General features: G+C 37.6%; 1 protein-coding gene across 1 annotated transcript in view; it reads right to left on the reverse strand.

The window, feature by feature from the left end:
* Window positions 1–19,870, reverse strand: part of LOC149277541 (brain-enriched guanylate kinase-associated protein-like) — a 74,488-nt gene extending 54,618 nt beyond the window's left edge. The window contains exons 1-2 of the mRNA XM_089502745.1: window positions 19,364–19,870; window positions 11,674–11,702 (exon numbers count right to left, since the gene is read on the reverse strand). Coding sequence (XP_089358871.1) covers window positions 11,674–11,702; window positions 19,364–19,870 — 536 coding nt within the window. The remainder of the gene's footprint in view (window positions 1–11,673; window positions 11,703–19,363) is intronic.
* Window positions 19,871–20,111: the final 241 nt, after the last annotated feature.

A 20,111-nucleotide genomic window follows, 5' to 3' on the forward strand; every position in this document is an offset into this window, starting at 1 on the left:
TTTTTCATTTACAAATGACTGTAATCTAATTTATTTAGTCACATAACCAGGGCCAGACTGGGTATGACGAAGTTGCTCTGCCACTTTAAGGCCTTTGGCTAGGGTCAGACTGGCAATAGCCAGTAGCCTTGGCATTTTAAGGCTGATGACGTCAGTTCGCTGACAGCTCAAAGCGCGTGGCCACTCGCCCTTTTTCTGCTCACGTAGCGTGTGCCCAGGCATATCCAGCCGCTGGCCACACACTGTAGCACCTAATCGGCGGATCAGAGAAGCATGGAGAGGTGTCAGCGGCTGGCGGGGTATTTGCCTGCTGCGTCGGTCTGGCCAAGCCCGGGCTTAAACATAGCATCCCCTCAAAAAGCCTCTCTCTCAGAAAAAGGAGAGTTCTGGGCAGCCTGTGCTTTGAAGTTCTCAGTTATGGTAATAAAGCACAGATGGCATAGGATGGGATAGGCATAAGGCCAAGCTAGATATCGGGTAAGGGCAGGTACTAAAGGAAAGTACTCAGAGGTTGGGCAGACTGGAATGGCCTACTGGTTCTTATCTGCCGTCACTTTCTATGTTTCTATGATTCCCAAGCCATTAATGTTCTCTAAATGCTGTTTGACAGCGGTTATAAACCATTTGTATTAGATGACTAGTAATTTCATTTTTTCTTATAAAAGGTATTTTTAGCTTCTTTTTTAATATCTGGATTAGAAATGCTAAAGTAAGATTACACATTTTCTATAAACAAAAGGGGATAAAGTCTATACAGTATTTTAAATTTCCATTGTACTTATACAAAATAGGGTTTTTTGGAAGGAGATCCTATTTATCATGGATTACAGAAAATGTTTAATTTGCAAGCAACAGAATTTTTTCCCGATTACCTGTACTTTGTTTGAAAGTTTATAATAGACAATAAATGAGGCAAGCGAGATAGGCTTTATGTACCCCCTGACTTGGAACTAAGTCTCATTTCAGATAAGAAGGCTAACTATGCTTTTGCTGCAAGCTTTACCTTTACTTCTCGGTTATCACAATTTGACTTTTAATTCTAGCTGGTGTATAATGCATTTCAGTTTTAGATACTTTTAATTACATTTTCAGGATTCCTGCAATCTTTCAACTGAGCCTCCAATTCTTAAAAGGAAGAAAGAAGCATGTTGGTAGATAGATATTATGTTCTCATCCAAAAAGTTTGAAAGAAAATCTAGATATTTTAAGCTTTAGTATATAATGTATAATTTTGCAAATTGAGAAGAATTCTTGGAACATGTGAGACATCAGCAAGCAGAACCTAGTCTTTTTTTGTGGGGTAGGAAGTGGCGTGTAAATGAGCCAACTGGATGTAATTTGGGAATTACACACAGGGGTGGGTGACGTCATACTTCCAAATCTAGAGATTAAGACATTGCTTTGTTCTTTTACCATGGACAGGCTTTGAATTTAATTCACACATGGAAGTTTTGGCATGGCATACCTTATACCGTATAAAAGAGTGCTGCAAAACGCAAAGATGGGGAGATTTTGCAGGATAAAAATTATCAGGAGAGACTAAGAGAACTCCATGATATTCACACACACACGCACACTTACATTATCTTTCCATAATTCATTGGCTTTGATGTGAACTATTTGTAGCTTTTAGATTAGTAGTATGCCTAAATAAATGAATTTTTTATTTATTTGCCTCGAGGAACATCCTACATATAAATAATATTCCACATGCATTGCATATCATTGCATTTTAATTGGTTTATTGCTTTGCAGCATATTTGAGCAAACATATTATGAAGGAAATCAGAAGTTTCAAAACGCATCACCATGTGTGCCGTGTATCTGCGTGTAGGATTCAAGAACTAACACTGGGGGCTACTGCCAGAAAGATTCCCAGCAAGAATAAATGTGTGTGCGCAACTGGACATATAGACTTAAAAAGGACTATTAATGTTGCATCGAGCTTTAAGTATGCTTTGTCAAAAACTGTAATGAATTAATGAAATGTTGTTTCCAGTAATTAGGGGCAAAGACAGAATAACTGCTCCTTAACAAAGGTGGACTAATCATCCAAATATTGTGATGCAAGGAGATCTGGCATTAACCAATGAAGGGTAGCTCCCCTTCCTTGGTTGATGCCAGAGGAGGCTCCCTGCCAGCGACCAATAGAGTCCCTCGTACAGACCTTTAACTCCTGAAGCCAAGAGACCGATGGTCTCCCCAGGCAAGTTTTGGCATCAGGAGTTAGAGGTCCTTATGAGCAACTCTATTGGTCGCCGGAGGTCCTTTGGCATCAACCAATGAAGGGCAACTTTTCACAAAAAAGAACACAAAGACTTGGCCAGCACCAAATAATGTGGGAATTTAAACTGGAATGCAGATTGCAGGCCTGGCCTTCTCGTCCACCATCAGTGCCTGACCTCACAAATGCTCTACTGGATGGATGGGCAAAATTTCCCACAGAAAGAAAGAAAATCGTGTGGTAAGTCTTCCCAGAAGAGCGGAAGCTGTTATAGCTGCAAAGGGGGACCAGCTGCATATTAATGTCTATGTATTTAGAATGCAATGTCATAAAAGTCCCCGTTTGTCCTTAAAGGGTATACTTTGCAGGTATCAGTACTAATTAATATTAGCTATCTAATCTCCCACCCGGATGTGTAATATAGGACTCTGCAGACACTTCAAGGTTCCTTGTGGGACCTTTACTAAGCCCTATCCACAGGGAAAATTATCAAGGCTTGCTCTTTGTAATACATAATGAATTTGGTGACTTGAACTCACCATTTAGTGAAAAAATGTGTGTACAAAAAATCTGTGTGTTGGCTTAATATAAAATTTTGATGAGATGTAGTTAATTTAAATCTGGCATTAAACTTTAGGGAGTAAGTAAATTATTTGTTACTCAGTCCTACAACTAGTCTGAAAATACTTATCACGCATATTTGTATCAGTTACTAAACAATTGTCTGGATTTACATGATAGTTTACTAAATGCTGTATTTAACTTTGGCAGTTATAATAGATTTGGAGATGTTGACCCGTGTGCATTCATCCCCTTTTAAAACTATTGTTAAATCTTATTTTATGGCTGTGCTTACACAGAAGTTTTACACAAAGGCCGACTAGTTGTCTAGGGCCTAGTTGACCAAAGTGTATCTTTATGTTTGCCTCAGGCTTAACATTTAACCGATAACATTTTAATGGTCGCTTGCAAGTAAAAAAACAAGAACAAAAAAAACCCCTACAAATTCTGAAAGAAAACAACATAACCAATATTAAAACATTAAATCTCACGTCTACCTTTAAAAAGTAACATTTCTTCCCAGAAGTCCCATTAGAATGGAACTCCAAGATCTTAAAAGCTGTTATGCTTCTATATATATGATGTTGGACTACAAGAGACCACAAGCTTCTTTTTCAGAGATGTTATCTTCTTTTTTTTTTTTTTTTTTTTATTTCCCTCTGCCCCACTTTCCTGCCCTGTGCCTGGTTTTTCTCCTGCACCGAAGAAATAGAAGTAACCTGAAGTCTTGAGGAAAACCCAGAGGGGTTCCCAGGCATGCAGATATGTGGATAATTTCAAGTAATTCCATGCCTATTAGGGAGTAAACAAAAGGAGACACTGTTCAAGTTTTGGCGATTAGCGGCAGCTCATTTTCCATAATTGCCGACATCAAGACATTAAGTAGACTTGCCAGAAGCCAAGTCCATAACATATGTTCTAATGTCGAAATGGACAATATTATTGCATTATTATTTTTGCCTTACCGGTGCATCGACACCTAAATTATGAGCTTTTTTTCAGATTAAAGTACCAAGAACTGCCTTCAACGTGTGGAACATAGTCTTGACTTGCTACTTATAGAATGTAACTCAGTTCTAAAACTGTTTAATTTGGGAGATAATTTGCAGGACATCTCAAGAACCCTAACTAAGTAAATTGTGTCATTTTGAGATGAATGCATGCAACTTGCAGAGTTTTAAAAAGAGAAATAAAACATATCTTTCAGATTATGGAAACCAAGGGATTTCTCTGTTGAACAAAGCGATAGTGTTGTTCCTATTTTTCATTCCCCCAAATTAGCCATTGTTTGTTGATTTCCCTTTGGTAATACAAGTCGCAAAACAATTTATTTCCTCTTGACAAAGCATAAAGCTTGTTGCGTACTGGGCTGCCTGATCTTGCCTTCCAGTCTTGTGATGCTCCAGTTGGCTGTTTATTTTGTTTATATTAAAAAAAATAGTTTTCAAATTATTTATGTTTGAAAACACAAACAAATTAATTCAAAGTGAGTCAATAAAAATATGTTAAACAACCAAAATAATATGTGAATAGCAACAATGCCGCAGAGCAAACAAATGTGCTTTCACAGATGTGGATTTATATATAATAAACCATTAAAATAATTGGGAAATGTACAAATTGCACATGAGTGAAAAAGCAAAGGTTAACAACAACAATACAAGTCCAATACATACAAAGGAGTTAATATGTTTATTATATACCTAAATTGTTGGAATATTAAATAATTAGAATATTTAATGGTACAAGGGAATTAGTAAATTCACTATTGTGTAGTGTATTAATATTTATGATAACTATTAAGTATAATGGGATTGCGGATTCCAAATTCATTTGATGTGTAGGTAAAGCATTGCTAATGGTATAATATTTGTGGGTCAATAGTTAATGCATTTTGTGTATTATTTTTGTGTATTGTCGATTCACTACTATGTTTAGCCCAAAAATCTGCTATTGTTACTACAGACAACAGTTCAAAAATTTGCCACGGAAGTCCCAACAAATGGAGATCTGCCCTTTGCCCGCGTATCCATATACTCAAATATGTGCAGGTCTGCATGTACGCAGACACTACATCATCACGCTGGGACATCACAAAAACACCCACGCGACCCAATGCTTTGTTTAAATCAATATCAAATGTAATGTATCTTTGTCAAAAAGGTTTTAATATAGACTATATAAAAAGGACATAAATGGTCTACAAATCTCTGCTGCCTGTGGCCCAAACAAACTAGTCAGGATATAAGAATTAAGAAGAAATTGCAATTGTAACTCTTTTTGTTCTTGTATGTATTATTATTATTATTAGACTTGTGCATTCGTATTCGAGTGAACATGAAAAATTCAACTCGAATACCGAAGAAACGAACATGGCGGCGGCAAAACATGAAGATTCTTCGTGTTCGTTTTCGTTAGTATGTCCTAACTAATCTCCCTGGTCCCTTCCTCTTCCAGCCTACCTTGTCTATGCAGCATCGCAGGGGTTAATGGGAGCAGGAATCCGTAGGATCACGCAAGGAGTTAAAGGTCGGTGTGGGCGACTCTTTTGGTCGCCATCAGGAACCTCCTCTGGCGGCTGCCCTTTCTTGGTTAATGACAAAGGAGGCCCCTGTAGGCGACCAATAGAGTCGCTTGTATGGACCTTTAACTCCTGGTGTGGGGAGACCAATAGTCTCCCCAGGCCGAGTTTCAGCATCAGGAGTTAAAGGCCCGTAACTCCTGGAGCAGTGGTCTTCCCAGGTTTTGGCATCAGGAGCTCAAGTTTCAGCATCAGGAGTTAAAGGTCTGTACGAGCAACTCTATTGGTCTCCGACAGGGATCTCCTCTGGAACCTCCCCAGGCCAAGTTTTGTAAGGGCCCAGGCGGAGGAGCTGCTTATGTCTAGTTTCCCCTGTCCCGCTACAGTTCCCCCTTTGCTGTAATCCTTTCCTGGATTTCCCTATGCTCTGCCGTTTACTTCTGATACTTTGTTTCCAGTCCTGCTCTTAGCTTCAGCTTCTGTTTCCTTTATAAGGTGTGCCCCACCCGTTTGTTATGTTTGTCTCAGTCAGCAGTCTAAAAGGTATGTCCTTCTCGGTTCTGTGTTTAGATTCAATGTTTAGTTTGACCGCATTAGTAATTTACTAGGCAGGGTTTAGCGCTAGGACCCACCGAATATTGGAGTACTTTGGCATAGTGGTGCCCTAAGCATACTATGGCCATAAGATGTGACTAAATCTCCAATTGTTATCTTATAGTCCTAGGCTAGTCCTGTATTTATGTGTGTCAGTCTTTTATGTGCTCTCTTTTCCCTGAATCATCTGAGGATCTCAGTTCCTCTCTCCTCTTCCCATGTCCCAGTTTAAGGTGTCCTATCCTTGCTTAAAGGAGAAGCGTGAGGATCTCGGTTCCTCATTCTATTCCTTGTGTCCCTTGCCTTGTTCCCTGTCCTTTGTTGTGTCCTGTATCATGTATGTCTTGTATGGCTATGTTTCTTGCTCAGTCTCCCTGTTCCTTACTCTGCCCCCCTTGCTTGCTATGTTTAGCTTCCCTACTCCCAGCCTGCAGCATCCTGCTCATTTATCTGTAGAGCTATGTCTCATGCCTGCTCCAGGGTGCCTGCAGGATATCCCTTTGTTTTGTTCTGGACAACATCCTCTGCTATGTCAAGGCTCTGGTATGTGGCCGCACAACCCTAGGTGCTCAACAATCTGGGGAGTGTGGTTGCCCTACACCAGGCCCTGTCCAACTCCACTACTGCGCAATGACTCCTGAATTCTATCTTTGGGCACTCTGGATAACTAGAGTCATCTGTATGGACCCAGGTCCCTGACATATGGCTATAGGCAAAAGGTCAGGAGTGGAGACTGCAGCGCTTTCAGCTAGTCTGCTGTTCCTGCCCGGAGTCTGCTTCTGAGTTATGCTGGTTCTGGTGTCCAGTATCAGAAGTAAACAGCAGAGCACAGGGAAATCCAGGAAAGAATTACAGCAAAGGGGGAACTGTAGTGAGACAGGGGAACTGTAGCGAGACAGGGGAAACTAGAGATAAGCAGCTGTACCAGCGACTCTGTTGGTCGCTCCTATGGAGCTTTAACTCCTGGAGCAGGGAGACCAATGGTTAAAGGTCCGGCGACCAATAGAGTCCCTTGCACAGACCTTTAACTCCTGGAACCTCCCCAGGCCGAGTTTCGCCGTCAGGAGTTAAAGGGCTGTACGAGCGACTCTATTGGTTGCCGGCAAGGGGCTCGTCTGACATCAACCAATGAAGAGCAGCTGTACTTCATTGGTTGATGGCCGAGGAGGCCCTGCCAGTGGCCAATTGTAGAGTTGCTCGTACGGACCTTTAAAATCCTGGTGCCAAAACTGCTGCATACCGCATTAACCCCGTATTAACCCCTTCTAAAAAAAAAAATTTAAGAAAAAACTAACATGTTGGCCGGCGCCCAAGTCTAATTATTATCATCTTTTATTTATAAAGTGTTTATATTGTTTATAAAAACAGGAAGGTATGATATTTCTATGCAGTTTCGCATTTGACTGACATGACATTCGCAGCCTCACCACTTAAGTCAAACTCCATCCAGGGGCCCATCATTCTACTTCACAGGCTTTGGAAACCGGTATGAACTTTTGAGCGTTTAGCATTGTTCAGGAATGTTGACCAGGCCAGATTAATCTCCTTTAGCACCGAAAGGGTGTTATTTATAAAGAGTAACCAGGTGCAAATTGGTCTTGTCACCATAGCGACAAATAGAACGTTCCTGACAATTGAACCATGTTATGGGTTGCTATAGTAATATGACTACATTCAATATTTGCACCGGAATGGCTATTTTTAAATAGTCCCCAAGGCACCCATTTTTTCAGTAGCCTTTCTAATTAATGTTGCCTTTGCAGCCCTTTTTTAGGTGAAGTCTGGTCTTTCTGTTGTCTCGCAACGATTCTGACCTAAACAAATGGTGCTTAGTGACAAAAATCACCATGGCAATAATACTGCACACGCTCAGCTCTTATGCATCTGATTATTCCGAAGGATCATTGCCTGCAGTTGAACCTCAAAATTACACATTGTAATAAAACGTGTTTTGCTGACCTGTAAAAACCATATAAATGCAGTTCTGTGATTTTTTTTGCACCTTTAAAATAACATGAAAGATTTTTCTCACTCCAGAATGTAACAATGAAGTATTGCAGAATGACCTGCCTAGCAAAGGGTCACAATAAGCTATTAGATGATTCTGTTAGGGGAGTAGCTCATAGATATATTTTCTATACACACAAACATACTGAATGTGTAAGGATTTCTTATTTACGCTGATGCACAGGGGACGTAAGGTTATCCTACAGGATAAGAGGAAAGGAGATTTCACTTCCAGCATAGGAAAATGTTACAATGATGATCATAAAAGATGTACAAAGACAGAATAAATCTTTAAGAAGTGTCTATTGGTATGTTACAAGAATGGACATTCTTTCAATTCAGGAGAGAAGGGTTAAAGTCTTGCCTAAAATACATTGTATGGAAGGCAACTGTTCTAGTGGCCAAAGGCATATTTGGCCAACATGATCCATGTGTCCAACATATCTTTACCAAATGAGTAATTACATGCAAATGCTAATGAAAGGCACACAGAAAGGACCCACTCAGGTAGGAACAAAGGTGATGACTAAAGTCCTTGTCATTTTATAGATGCCCTATTGGTCCAGTGTGGAATTACAGCTTTCCATCTCTACTTTGTGTCTTTCTTGGGGGGAAACATGCGGTCATGCTCTTCAGCATCTTTGGGCAAATTAACAGTTTCTTTTTGCTGGCAGGAATAAAGGCTGAAGCACACAACTGCCCTTTTTAAAGCACACCATGCCCTACCTCGTTGTTAATTAGGCATCACTGATGGTGCATGTGTTGTGCTGTATCTTAAAACTAGAAGTTCCCACACGACCCTGAGTAAGAGACATTACAAAACAAAGCAAGAATTCAGCTCATACCAACAAATTCTATTCAAGAAACACCTATTTAAGGAATAAATATTGGGGATTCCATCACACTATATGGCCATATATTGCTTAGCCCGCCACTACGTCAAAGTACCCCAAGTTGGGTGAGTGCTATCTAATTTCTCATGGTTATAATGCTTACCAAGGAGCTGAATCAGTGAGACTGATTCAGCTCCTTGGCACCGCATTTAACCCACCGCATTTAACCCAAATGAGACTCTCATGCAATTTAAAGCCTTCTCTGGACCCTAGTAATGAGGCACCTGTGTGGCAGGTTAACATTGTCTGATACCTTTGAAAACGCACCTTTATTGTGTAAGTTATGACACTTCATCCAGAGAGATATCTTGATGGGGATATCTCTCGATTTACATGTAAGGAGAAAGAGCTTATTTTTTTAATTGATTTTGTCAAAGCAATGCTTTCTGAAATGACAATGTACACAGTATGGTGCTGTACGTGCAAGGGGTAGTTATAAGCCATGTTATAATGACAACAAAGTACATATAAGGCGTTACGCACATTGTACAATGCGTAAGTCTTATCTGACTTTTTTACCTAGATGTAGATTAGGTCATGATGTTATCTTATATTTATTAAGTAAAGGAAACACTTCAATTGCATCTGTATGGCAGCTTCCATTGCCATCCATTATGGCAAAAACATTTATTTTTTGCTCTTCAATGCTTCCACGAATATCTGTGGTGGCCTCTTGTAGTACCACACCTGGGTTCACAAGATGCAGATTTTAATAAAAATCAGTATTTGCTGAAGTTCCTATGGTCACAAGTTTCAATTGCTTTTGCCCCTTTTAATTGGTTTCATGATTGACCCCTAAGTGCGTTCTGCACTACCATAGGCATGTTAGCCTACCAGACAGGCCAGGTAGCCAGAAGTTAACTTATAGACCAGCTATTCTAGTGTTTCTCTTAGGAAAAACATATTGACTTGACTATTCCTTAAATGACTCATCATCAGTCACCCGGGTTCTATGATCAAAATACTGTTTCCACTCGACATTTTTGGATTGAGAACAAACAGATATTGTCCATAAATTAGAACTTCTTATGGATTTATTTTTCTGGGAATATTTCCTCTGATTACAGCATCTTAAAGTTACTGTTTTTCGTTAATACACCGACAGAGGTTTTATAAATCAAGAAAGATAAAGCTCTCAACTGTAAAAATACCAATGTGCTATTAAATATGTGTTTTTGTTCCATTTAATAACTGTTTAGCGTTGTGTAGGGTATTTTACAATGGATTACCACCAAATGCATGCTGTTCATTGGAGTAATGTTAGTATTTCCTGATCGCTGTTGAGATGGGAATAAAGTGTGAATGAATAGCCAAGCATTTACTTCTATATAGGGAGGTGACGGTGTGAAATTCAGTTTTATGCTGCCCATATTTAAACCATGTACAAAATGCAAAACAAAATGTGTTAATAAAACAGGGAAAATTAAATTTCCTTACTGGTTACTCTCTATTATCAAACAGTATGATGATTACTACATTGTATGCGGTCTTGTAAGTAAAAGGGAGTAATTCAACTAATGAGTGAAATGGAGAAATATTAAATACATTTAGAATTCTTACTCTTGAATGAAGGAATAGATACATTCATTTATTTAAGACTGCAGAAATGTGTTGAGTTTACGATTACAAATAAAGAAATTAAACTCCTATCAGAGTGTAACATCTATAGGTCCATGGCATGAGTTACAGTAAAGGCCGTTAATTTGATTTATAATGAAATTAACAGGGTAATACCAAATGGTATGATTGATATGAATGGGTATAAATAATGCAGCGAATTGGTCACTTGGGACCGGTGTATTCTCTGTGTAGTGATGTTTTAATGAATCTACTTCCTATCCTTTGCCATTTAGAAAACTGTGTCTGACATTTGATGAGTATCATAGCCTTTTGATGTCAGTACAATCTTATTAAGCTGTGTTGTGTACATGCGCGGTGAGGGTCCTATCTGTTTAACTATTAACTCACAGTGAAACGTTGTATCTACTGTGGCTTGTGCTTTTATCAATGGATTTTTAAGTTGCCACTATCTTTCCCAACCATTGTGCCATAAAGATGATAATATGGTATTATTTCAATAGATTCCCAACACCCTTCCTAGATGCATAAACTGAAGTAACCCGATCTAAATCATACATTTCTTTAACTAAACTGTTTGTGGGCAATTTCAGTTGGTTTATTTTATATACAACATACGAGACTGTCTGTAGAACGGGTAATTAGGAGCAGCGAAGGAAGAATGATAGCGTATTTTGCACAGCAACCTTCTAAACACTGGAAATGCCTACACAACATCAGAGCTCATTTTAAAACACAGTACAATAAGACTTCAAACTGTTACAGTACAATATGACACAGCTGCACACAAAGAGACACTTGGATGCTGCGTCCCAAAAAATACAAAAACAGACAACATATGCCAGGAACAGTGTTACAAGCAAGCAAAGCACATAATCAAATGTTTAACCCTTTATGTTTGGCTCATTGCCACAGAATGCACTGCTCACTCATCAGGGCACTCACTAGTAATTTTTTTTTTTTTTTACATTTTCTACCCACTGCAGTTAAAAAAATAAAATAAAAAAATATCAAACAGTTTGGATTGAGGAAACAAGTGTAGAAATACAGTTTGTAAATAATATATGCATTTATCGGTAATAAAAACTGTATAGGTAAATATTTTATAAGGATTAAATGTATGTATTATAAGTATAAATGATATAGAAATATGATTATTTCCACATCATACAGTAAACCTGTATTGTCATGCAATACAATCCAGCATTTGAGATCTAGCAGCAAAAGGATTACTAAAAATGTGGATTTTTTTTTTTAATCAGCATATATTTAATTGTAAATAAAATGACACTTACCTTATTTTTTCCATGTCTGCAGCGAAGGCCTACAAGAAATCAAACAGGATACTCATGTGAATGATGCTCGATTCTTTCACTCAGCAGCAATATATATAAGGTTCAAGTCTTACTGCCGGTATAAAGCAAGTGTCTACATAGAGAGGCTAAACAAAATCTGCATTAGCAGAAAATAACATTGTCCGATTAAACAGGGAAATAATGCAGCACTCTGCAGAAGCCCTGTATACCCACGAGCCATAGGCAGGAGAATGACTCAGTTGTAGAGCTAAAGCTGAAAATGAGGGGAGGAAAAAAAAAAGGAAAAAGCAAGTAACAGGTTTTGTGCCTGCTGGATTTCTCAGAGAAAAGTTGAAACGTCACGCTCTCTTGCTTGTCTACGCTACATGCATATAAAGCTAAATGTAAATAAATGGAAAGGTAACATTGCAAATCAAAATGACATTAATGTATCATTTTCACAGCTATTGCGATACAAATCGTAACAATAAAAATTTAGGTTACAAAATACAATATGCTGAGATTTCACGTTTTAAAACAACTGATGGTTGATCAAGATTTCTCGTATCTAAAACCTTTGTATGAACCAACATCGTCTTTCTTTATATTTGCCGAATACTTAATTTGAGTTCATCTTACTGTCCTCATAGCCATATCTGACAATTTGCTAAGAGTTTATAGTCCAAATCACTGTCATTTGGAGCACAAGTCCATATTTTACTTAGTTTTAGTTGGAAACATCTTTGTTTTCCTACTGGGTAACTTTTTTCTCTCTCTCCATTTATTTGAGGCTAGGGCTATGCTTAGAATGTGTTGAACCTATTAGGTATTCCAAACCATACTTATTAAATGGTTATTTAAGTAAATTATTATAATTCCTTAGAGGATGTGGTAGAAATACTTAATACATACAATAATTCAAATATGGGAGAGAGGCATATCTCAAAATGAGAAATGCTAAGATAATAGGTCAAATTCTAAAACTGAATGGCCAGAGACTTGGAGGTACTGTTCTCAGAGAAGGTAGTGGATAAGTGGAATAGGTCTTCATAAGTAATGTTGGAAATTAGTAAAGTGGGATAATTGAAGCATGAATGGACAGACATAAGACTATCCTGAATGTAAAACTAGACCATGGACCAAGTAAGGTTCTAGATCTTATATCATATAATAAAGGTGGTTAAAGTAGATGGGGCAAATGACTCTTATATGCCTTATATTCTAACATGTTTACATTTCTATGTCAATTTTCAACTTAATAAATAATTGCTCTTAAAAGTAAAATCACAAAAACTTGTGATATTAGTAATATCCTAACAAAGCCAATCATTGGAAAGGTATGTAGACCAACTCCTAATTAACTCAGCAGAGCTTAAGCATACTGCCATGTTTATGAGAGTTAAAAATAATAATAATAATAATGTGATGGGCAATGGTTTGGATACCCTAAAAAGACCTTTGTTAGTAGGTCTACAGTTCAATTGGCCAGGATTTATACATCAGAAACAAAGGAGGTAGCTGGGCTACATCTTGATAATATGAAGCTGTGGTGCTGTAAGGCTTGTGACCAAGCCTTCATTAAAGCTATCTTGATCCAATAAAGTAGAACATCATTTTTAAGGCAAGAGTGTCGAATGGACTGTTAGATGGAACGTAGCAGAGGAGAATAGGGTTATTTGTAGAATTGTACTTGTAATAGTCCATGATTCCACGTGACACCTGATGAATTACTTCAAATTAAGAAGAAAAATGCATGAAACTGACAGAAAATACACTTGACATGTTCCTTAGATAATAGAAGCAACATCCACAATTCTAGAACCAAACAAAAGCTTGTCAGCAGAATGAATAAAAATGCGGATGAGAAGAACTCATAGAAAGCTGAACTGTGCAGTATTCAAAGGATAGGACAAGATAAATGGATGTACAGATAGGTTGGTGTGTTTCTCATCAGTAAGGGTAAACTCTTTGCAGATAGTGAAAACTCACAAATCAGCCTTACTAAATAGTTGTACAGGGAGTCTCTGGGGCACAATGGTAATAGTACTGAAATATGTCTCAGGGATTCTGCTAAGTTCAGTGATAAGGACAATGAAAGTTGCTTCAGGTACCCTGCTGAGTTCACTGGTAAGAGCAATGAAATATGTCTCAAGTACCCTAAAGAGTCCAGTGGTAAAGACATTGAAAAGTGTCATGAATCCTGCTGTGTTTAGAAGTAAGAGCATTGAAAGGTGCCTCAGGGACCCTGCTCAGTTCAATGGTAAGGGCAATGAAAGGTGCTTCAGGGACCATGCTGAGTTCACTGGTATGAGCATTGAACTGCGCTGATGAGGTCAGGAAGAATCCAAGCTCCAGAGTTCCCAACAAAGTCTGGGACAACTTAACTTAACCAACCCTGTAACAGTGAGCAACTTTGTTTTAGAGGTCTTTTGTCCTACCCACTTCTCAACTATTTCCTCTGCTACAATGAGCCAGTTTGTGGTGAACCTCTGCAGTTCAACTCTAACCCCTTCATCCAGCTCTTTAATGGTAAGGGAAGAAGACATCTCTGGGCCCGCTCAGCTTCAAAAATTCTAGGGCTAGTAAACCACGAAATATGTACATTCCAAATAAAATTGTTCTATATTCAAAATCTTTCTGAATATATAATTTTGGACTTCTGGTGGATCTGGCAATTTCAGTTTTAAAAGGTTTGCTAGTATAGCGTGAAATCAGAGAGATTGAGGTTTTCAAACAGGGATTAGTTAGCACTGTGTTCAGCTTAATGCAAAGTCAAGGGTCTCATACACCTCCCAAGACACATTTTACAGGGATAGAATAACTTCAAGGAAATATCTTTGTAATCCCGAGTCATCTTTATATTATGGTGCAATGTGTAAAGTGATGGGTAAAGCAAAACACTCACAGGGCCGTTTCCACTTACTGTGAAATTGATACTCAATGTTTATTAGCTATTTGTCCAGTTCACAGCCTCATGAGTTGAAAAGCAGATGTAGTTAATATATTACATTAGCAAAGGTCTCTTAAGCAAGCATATTTAAATTAAAGTATTATGAAAAAGATAGACATGCCTTACTCAGTCCTATGGCGGTAATGTTGCGTGACCACATTTTTTCTTACTGGAAAAAAAACCTAAAAAAATCCAAACCCAAAATAACCCTGTTTCACTGTCCAGTGTAATCTGAAGCACTAAAGTGGAGGATCTTGTCTATATTCGCTGGTACTGTGCTCAGAGTGTTAAATGGAGCTTCTACATGTGAGTTGAACTAATACATTTCAGCTTTATATCATTTAAGCAGGGTATTGGTTTTCACACTAGCAGTCAAAGTGTTAATATTTGGAACAACGTTACACAATGTGTAAGATGGACATATAACATATATTGGAGGATCGGGGAGATGAGGTCGCTGTAAGCGCTGCCATATTCCTCTCAGTTGGTAGAGCCTCTCTTTCGGTGACGTCCTCTTCTCTGATTGGAGGATCGGGGAGGACGTTACCATGCTATTTTGGCGGGAGTTGCAGGGTTATGACAGCAGAGATGCGGATGAAGAAAAAGATACCGGATTAAGGATTGAAAATAGAATGGAGAAGAAAGAAGAGAAGGGAGAACATAGAAGAAAGATGATAAAGAAGATGCGATAGTCAAAGTGGTTGGCAGAAGTGGAAGCGATCAGCAGAAAAGGTAGGGAAACATTCAGAGAGCATGACAGAGTGAACGAGAATGCAAGTGTGAGAGAGTGTGAGTGAATGTGGACCCACAAATTTCAGATGAAAAGCCAGAGCTTCATCTGAATTGTGGGGGGAGCTCATATGAATCACTGAATTTACTAAAATTCGGTCAATTTGTGTGAATATGAATGCACACGTCTAATACATACAGCCAGGCCTCACTTAGCACAGGGAAAAGCCTCTCCTCTGTTTCTCCTATCGAGGGAAAGAGTGTGCCCAGTGGCTCTGCCCATGTGCAGAAGTTCACCGGGAGGAGAAGCAGAAGAAAGAAGACAGAAGAACAAGAAGAGTCAAGAGAAGAAGCGGAGCTGCAGGACAGGAAGTAATTGGCGGAAACAGTAGGGAGATATGAGAGAGTTTGGGCAAGAGTGTGAGTGTGTGAAAGTGTGGGTGTTTTCTGATCAATGTTATAAAGAAACAACTTTGAATTAAACAACAATATCCGAGGACTAGCCATGTGAATGGTGGGCCACTGGGCTACAATGCCACACACTACGTGAGCACAAAAAGTGCCATGGCCACCGTCTGATCACCGCTCCAGCCCTGTATATATAGGGCAAGATTTCTCCAGGGATGGTTGTACACCATGCCATACCAATCAACGTTCAATAATGTCTAAAAAGTAGAGCTTAATGGTGAATACTAGCCCTCTATATGGTAAGTGCCTCATTACATTAAGTTACAATCATTTGAAGAGCTTTTTCTGGAAATCTCCAGATCTCAGGAGTTGTATTAAACTACCAATTATGAATGACCTTTTTCAAAACACTCAAAACCCCTAATTTTGCACATCTTTTCTGTCCATTTTTAAAAAAATGAGAAATCTCTGTTATAAATGTGTAAGAACTAATGCTGAAGCACCGAGTATAATTATTTCAAATGCCAGCCATGGGAAAGACTTAAAGAGAACTGTCACCTTCACAACTTAGACCATAACCAAGTTTGTGTATTCACATCTTGTGCTTTGTAATCAGTGTAATTGTTTTCTAGATACTTGGTTTTAACGCAAGGACTTGTTTTACATAAGACTTATACATCTCCTTTCCTAACGGAAAGGCTACCTTAACCAATCAATAATAATCAGCAACTTAACAATAGCTAGAGATAAAAGGCGCAGTAGAAGTGATAGAGAAATATGCAAAAACACAAACAAACAAAAACAGACTATCACTCTAAAAGTTTGTGTGAACAATAGCTTTTTTCTCATACTGCATAGTTCATGTGGTTTTAATGACATTTTTTTTATTTTGGAAGCTTTACTAATCTATATCATAAAACAGCAGCTGTACACATTAAAAACCCTGCAGAATTATTTAATATACAGTAATCCATAAAAACTGAAAACCAAAGGGAAGGACAATAATCATGTTTTAAAAAAACTCAATTATTTTTTGTCTTTTTAAGTGTCAATTGAGTGTCATAATGATACTTAAATTTTTTCATTACTTTTTAAACAGAGAGAACACGACTAATTGTTGATTTCTCATATACATTGTTCTTGAAATTATAATCTTTTTTCTTGTAATGTGTAATATATAATATATACACATATATGTGTGTGTGTGTATATATGTGTATAAATATGGTATATGTGTATATATATATATATATATATATATATATATATATACACACACATATACACACACACACACACATATGCACAAAAAAAGGTATACAAATGCCAACAGAGTGATTTAATTAGATTATCAACGAGCTGTCACCACAACTAATAATAAAAAAAATAACATGACCTGAACATATTACATGTCTAATATTTAATCCCAGCCGTGGCAGAACTCATTATGTGTATTTCGGGCAACTGTGAAACCCACCTCCTTGTTGCTCATTTTTGAACCATTTTACAAATTTAACATGTAACTTTCTATCCCCCCTGCACCATAAAAACAGATTGCCACACAACTAATAGTTGTCAATGTAAGTCAATGAATCAGTTTAGCTGCTTCTCTTTTACCCACACAAGATTTTGCGGTATACCTGTCACATGGATAGTGTTTTCTTCACTTAAATGAGAAATGTTATTGTTATCATTTGTGTAGCTTATGTTTAAATGCCTAATTAATCATTACAAAACCCTTCTATCTATCTATCTATCTATCTATCTATCTATCTATCTATCTATCTATCTATCTATCTATCTATTTATCTATCTATCTATCTATCTATCTATCTATCTATCTATCTATCTATCTATCTATCTATCTATCTATCTATCTATCTATCTATCTATCTATCCCCTTATTCATGTATCCATCTATCCATGTAGTCATCTATCTAGAGCCATCCCTGTAAGGCAGCCCCTGGTTGAGAGTGATTACCGTTTGACAACAGCTGTAGGGGTACATATTGTGGGGAAACGGTTTATATGTTTCCATTTCAGGTTTATAAAGTTGCGTTCTGTATGTCGTGAACACAGGAAGCACAACTGAGTCTTAGTTGGCTGAATACATCTATCTATAATCCATCTGTAGGCACTTTGGTAATTTGTGACCTTTAGGTTGATGTCTTGGTTATGTCAGTAAATTGAACATCGTGGACATTTCTGGATGGAGCATTTTCACTAGACCGGTACAGACACAAGCCCTGCTTCTCGATGGATTCATTTTCAGGTTCATTCCATAAAGTAGTAACAGAAATCAGAGTAGATGCAGCCATATGGCATGCTGAAAAACTACTAGGTATAAATGCATTTTTTTTAAATTAGATTTTTTTCTGATACACATTTATAGGTACGAACACAGCGTATGCCCCCGGCCAGATTTATAGATCCCATACATTTTACTGACATTAAAGTACAGTTTTAATAGCACCTATCTATTATATATACACATTTAAGGTATAGGGAGGGACTACATTTCCTTTCTAAAAATCTGGGATGGGGATATTTTTAGGGAACTCCGTTCCAGAAACCAGTACTTGATTTTATTTAGCACAAGGAGTTAGCATATAAACAATGATCAGAGCTGAGGCTATATACAGAAACTCTGCTCTCGTTTTCATGATATCCCATGACCCATTACCCAGTCCCCAAACGCCACATATGTTCTGCACAATGTCAGCTTGCTTGCTGCTGTTTTTATTTTTTTCTGGGTTTTTGTATTAATAGATGACCCTAGCATGTAAGCAGACTAAGCAGTTGTTGGGTCCCCAATGATCTAAGCAACCTTGTCAGATGATGGATGGACCATGTATAAGGAAGATGAAGAATGATGTTACACTACTGTAAGGCTATTTATTTCATGCATACACATTATATATATATATATATATATATATATATATATATATATATATACACACACACACACACACACATATATACACACACATACAGGTGATTGGCTGCCACTGGGGTCTAATAAGGATTGTCCATCCTTGAAAGATTTTGGCACGGGAATGTGAGCATATAATATGCATCTGTACTAAAAAAAATGATGTATCTGACTGTGTTATATGAACCACCTTGAAGCATGTTGTGTGTTTTCCAGTTTTAATCAAGGCTTTTATATTGATCCACAAGTTACAATTTATTTACAAATATTTGGGTTTGTTACAAAAATGAAAATGGGTTCTTGTTTGTGCCAATGAAAAATTAGCTTAACATATACTTGGCTTACTATAGATACACAGAAAGCAAACCAAAGTGGTAAGTTAACCCCTTATTGACAAAGCCTGTACATGTACGGGCTCAAAATGCATTGTTTTTAATGGGTTTAGGGACCGCCCATTGTCCTTAAGGGGACATTGATTCAAAACACACGGATTTAACACACACATTTATGTATATATATATATATATATGTATATATATGTATGTATGTATGTGTATATATATATATATATATCACAGAATGACAGGTATATAAGAAGCAATTAGTGATATGGCAAAGTGATTTTATACAGATTATTTATATACAGATTACTAAATAAAAAAACTCACCACGTTTGGGCTTTCAGTGAGAAATGTTGGCTGACACTTTGGAAAACCATTAATGTCATCTGGTCTCTCCTGGTATCTCTTGACTTTGTGTTCTGAAGGTGAGCTTTCTTGGAAATATGTAAGGTCAACATCTAATACCTTTTTACACTGAGACATGGACATTCCCTCAAAGGATCCATCAATCCTCACACGGTCTGTATCTGTTTCAAGATAGCCTTTACAAACTGTGTCTTCTTTCCAGTTGGTACTATTTTTGGTTGTGTTTATATCATCCATACTTTTTGTACTGCACTTAAAGTTACCTTTAGTTTTTCCTGTAAACTTATCACTTCTTGGATGGAGCACACTGGCTGTAACTTCATCAAGAAATTTAGAAAACTGAGGTTTGGGGCAACTTTCTTCAAATTTAGAACATGAACTTTGCATGTCTCGACTCCGTTGGCTGATGTCTGATGAAGATGAGCTAAGTCCAAATCTAAGTTTGCTGCTTTTGTTTCTAAAAAACATTTTTGCGGAAATGCTCTGATGCTTTTGTTAACCAGTAGAATTGAAGGCTTTCGATTATGACAACAGTCTCAGTTTAAATTCTAGCTTTAACCTTGATTATGCTAACATTTTGTCTTATTTTAATTGTTTTGTAGATCTCAGTGGTTGGCAACAATTCCATTTGTCTAGATACGTATACAGTATATATTTATATTTTACTCACTAGCAAATATGGTGTTTCATTTGCAATTTCGTTTAATTG

The sequence above is a fragment of the Sceloporus occidentalis genome, unplaced genomic scaffold (genome assembly GCF_023333645.1).
Source record: "Sceloporus occidentalis isolate IW3139 unplaced genomic scaffold, rSceOcc1.0.p SCAF_210, whole genome shotgun sequence".
Taxonomy (NCBI): Eukaryota; Metazoa; Chordata; class Lepidosauria; order Squamata; family Phrynosomatidae; genus Sceloporus; species Sceloporus occidentalis.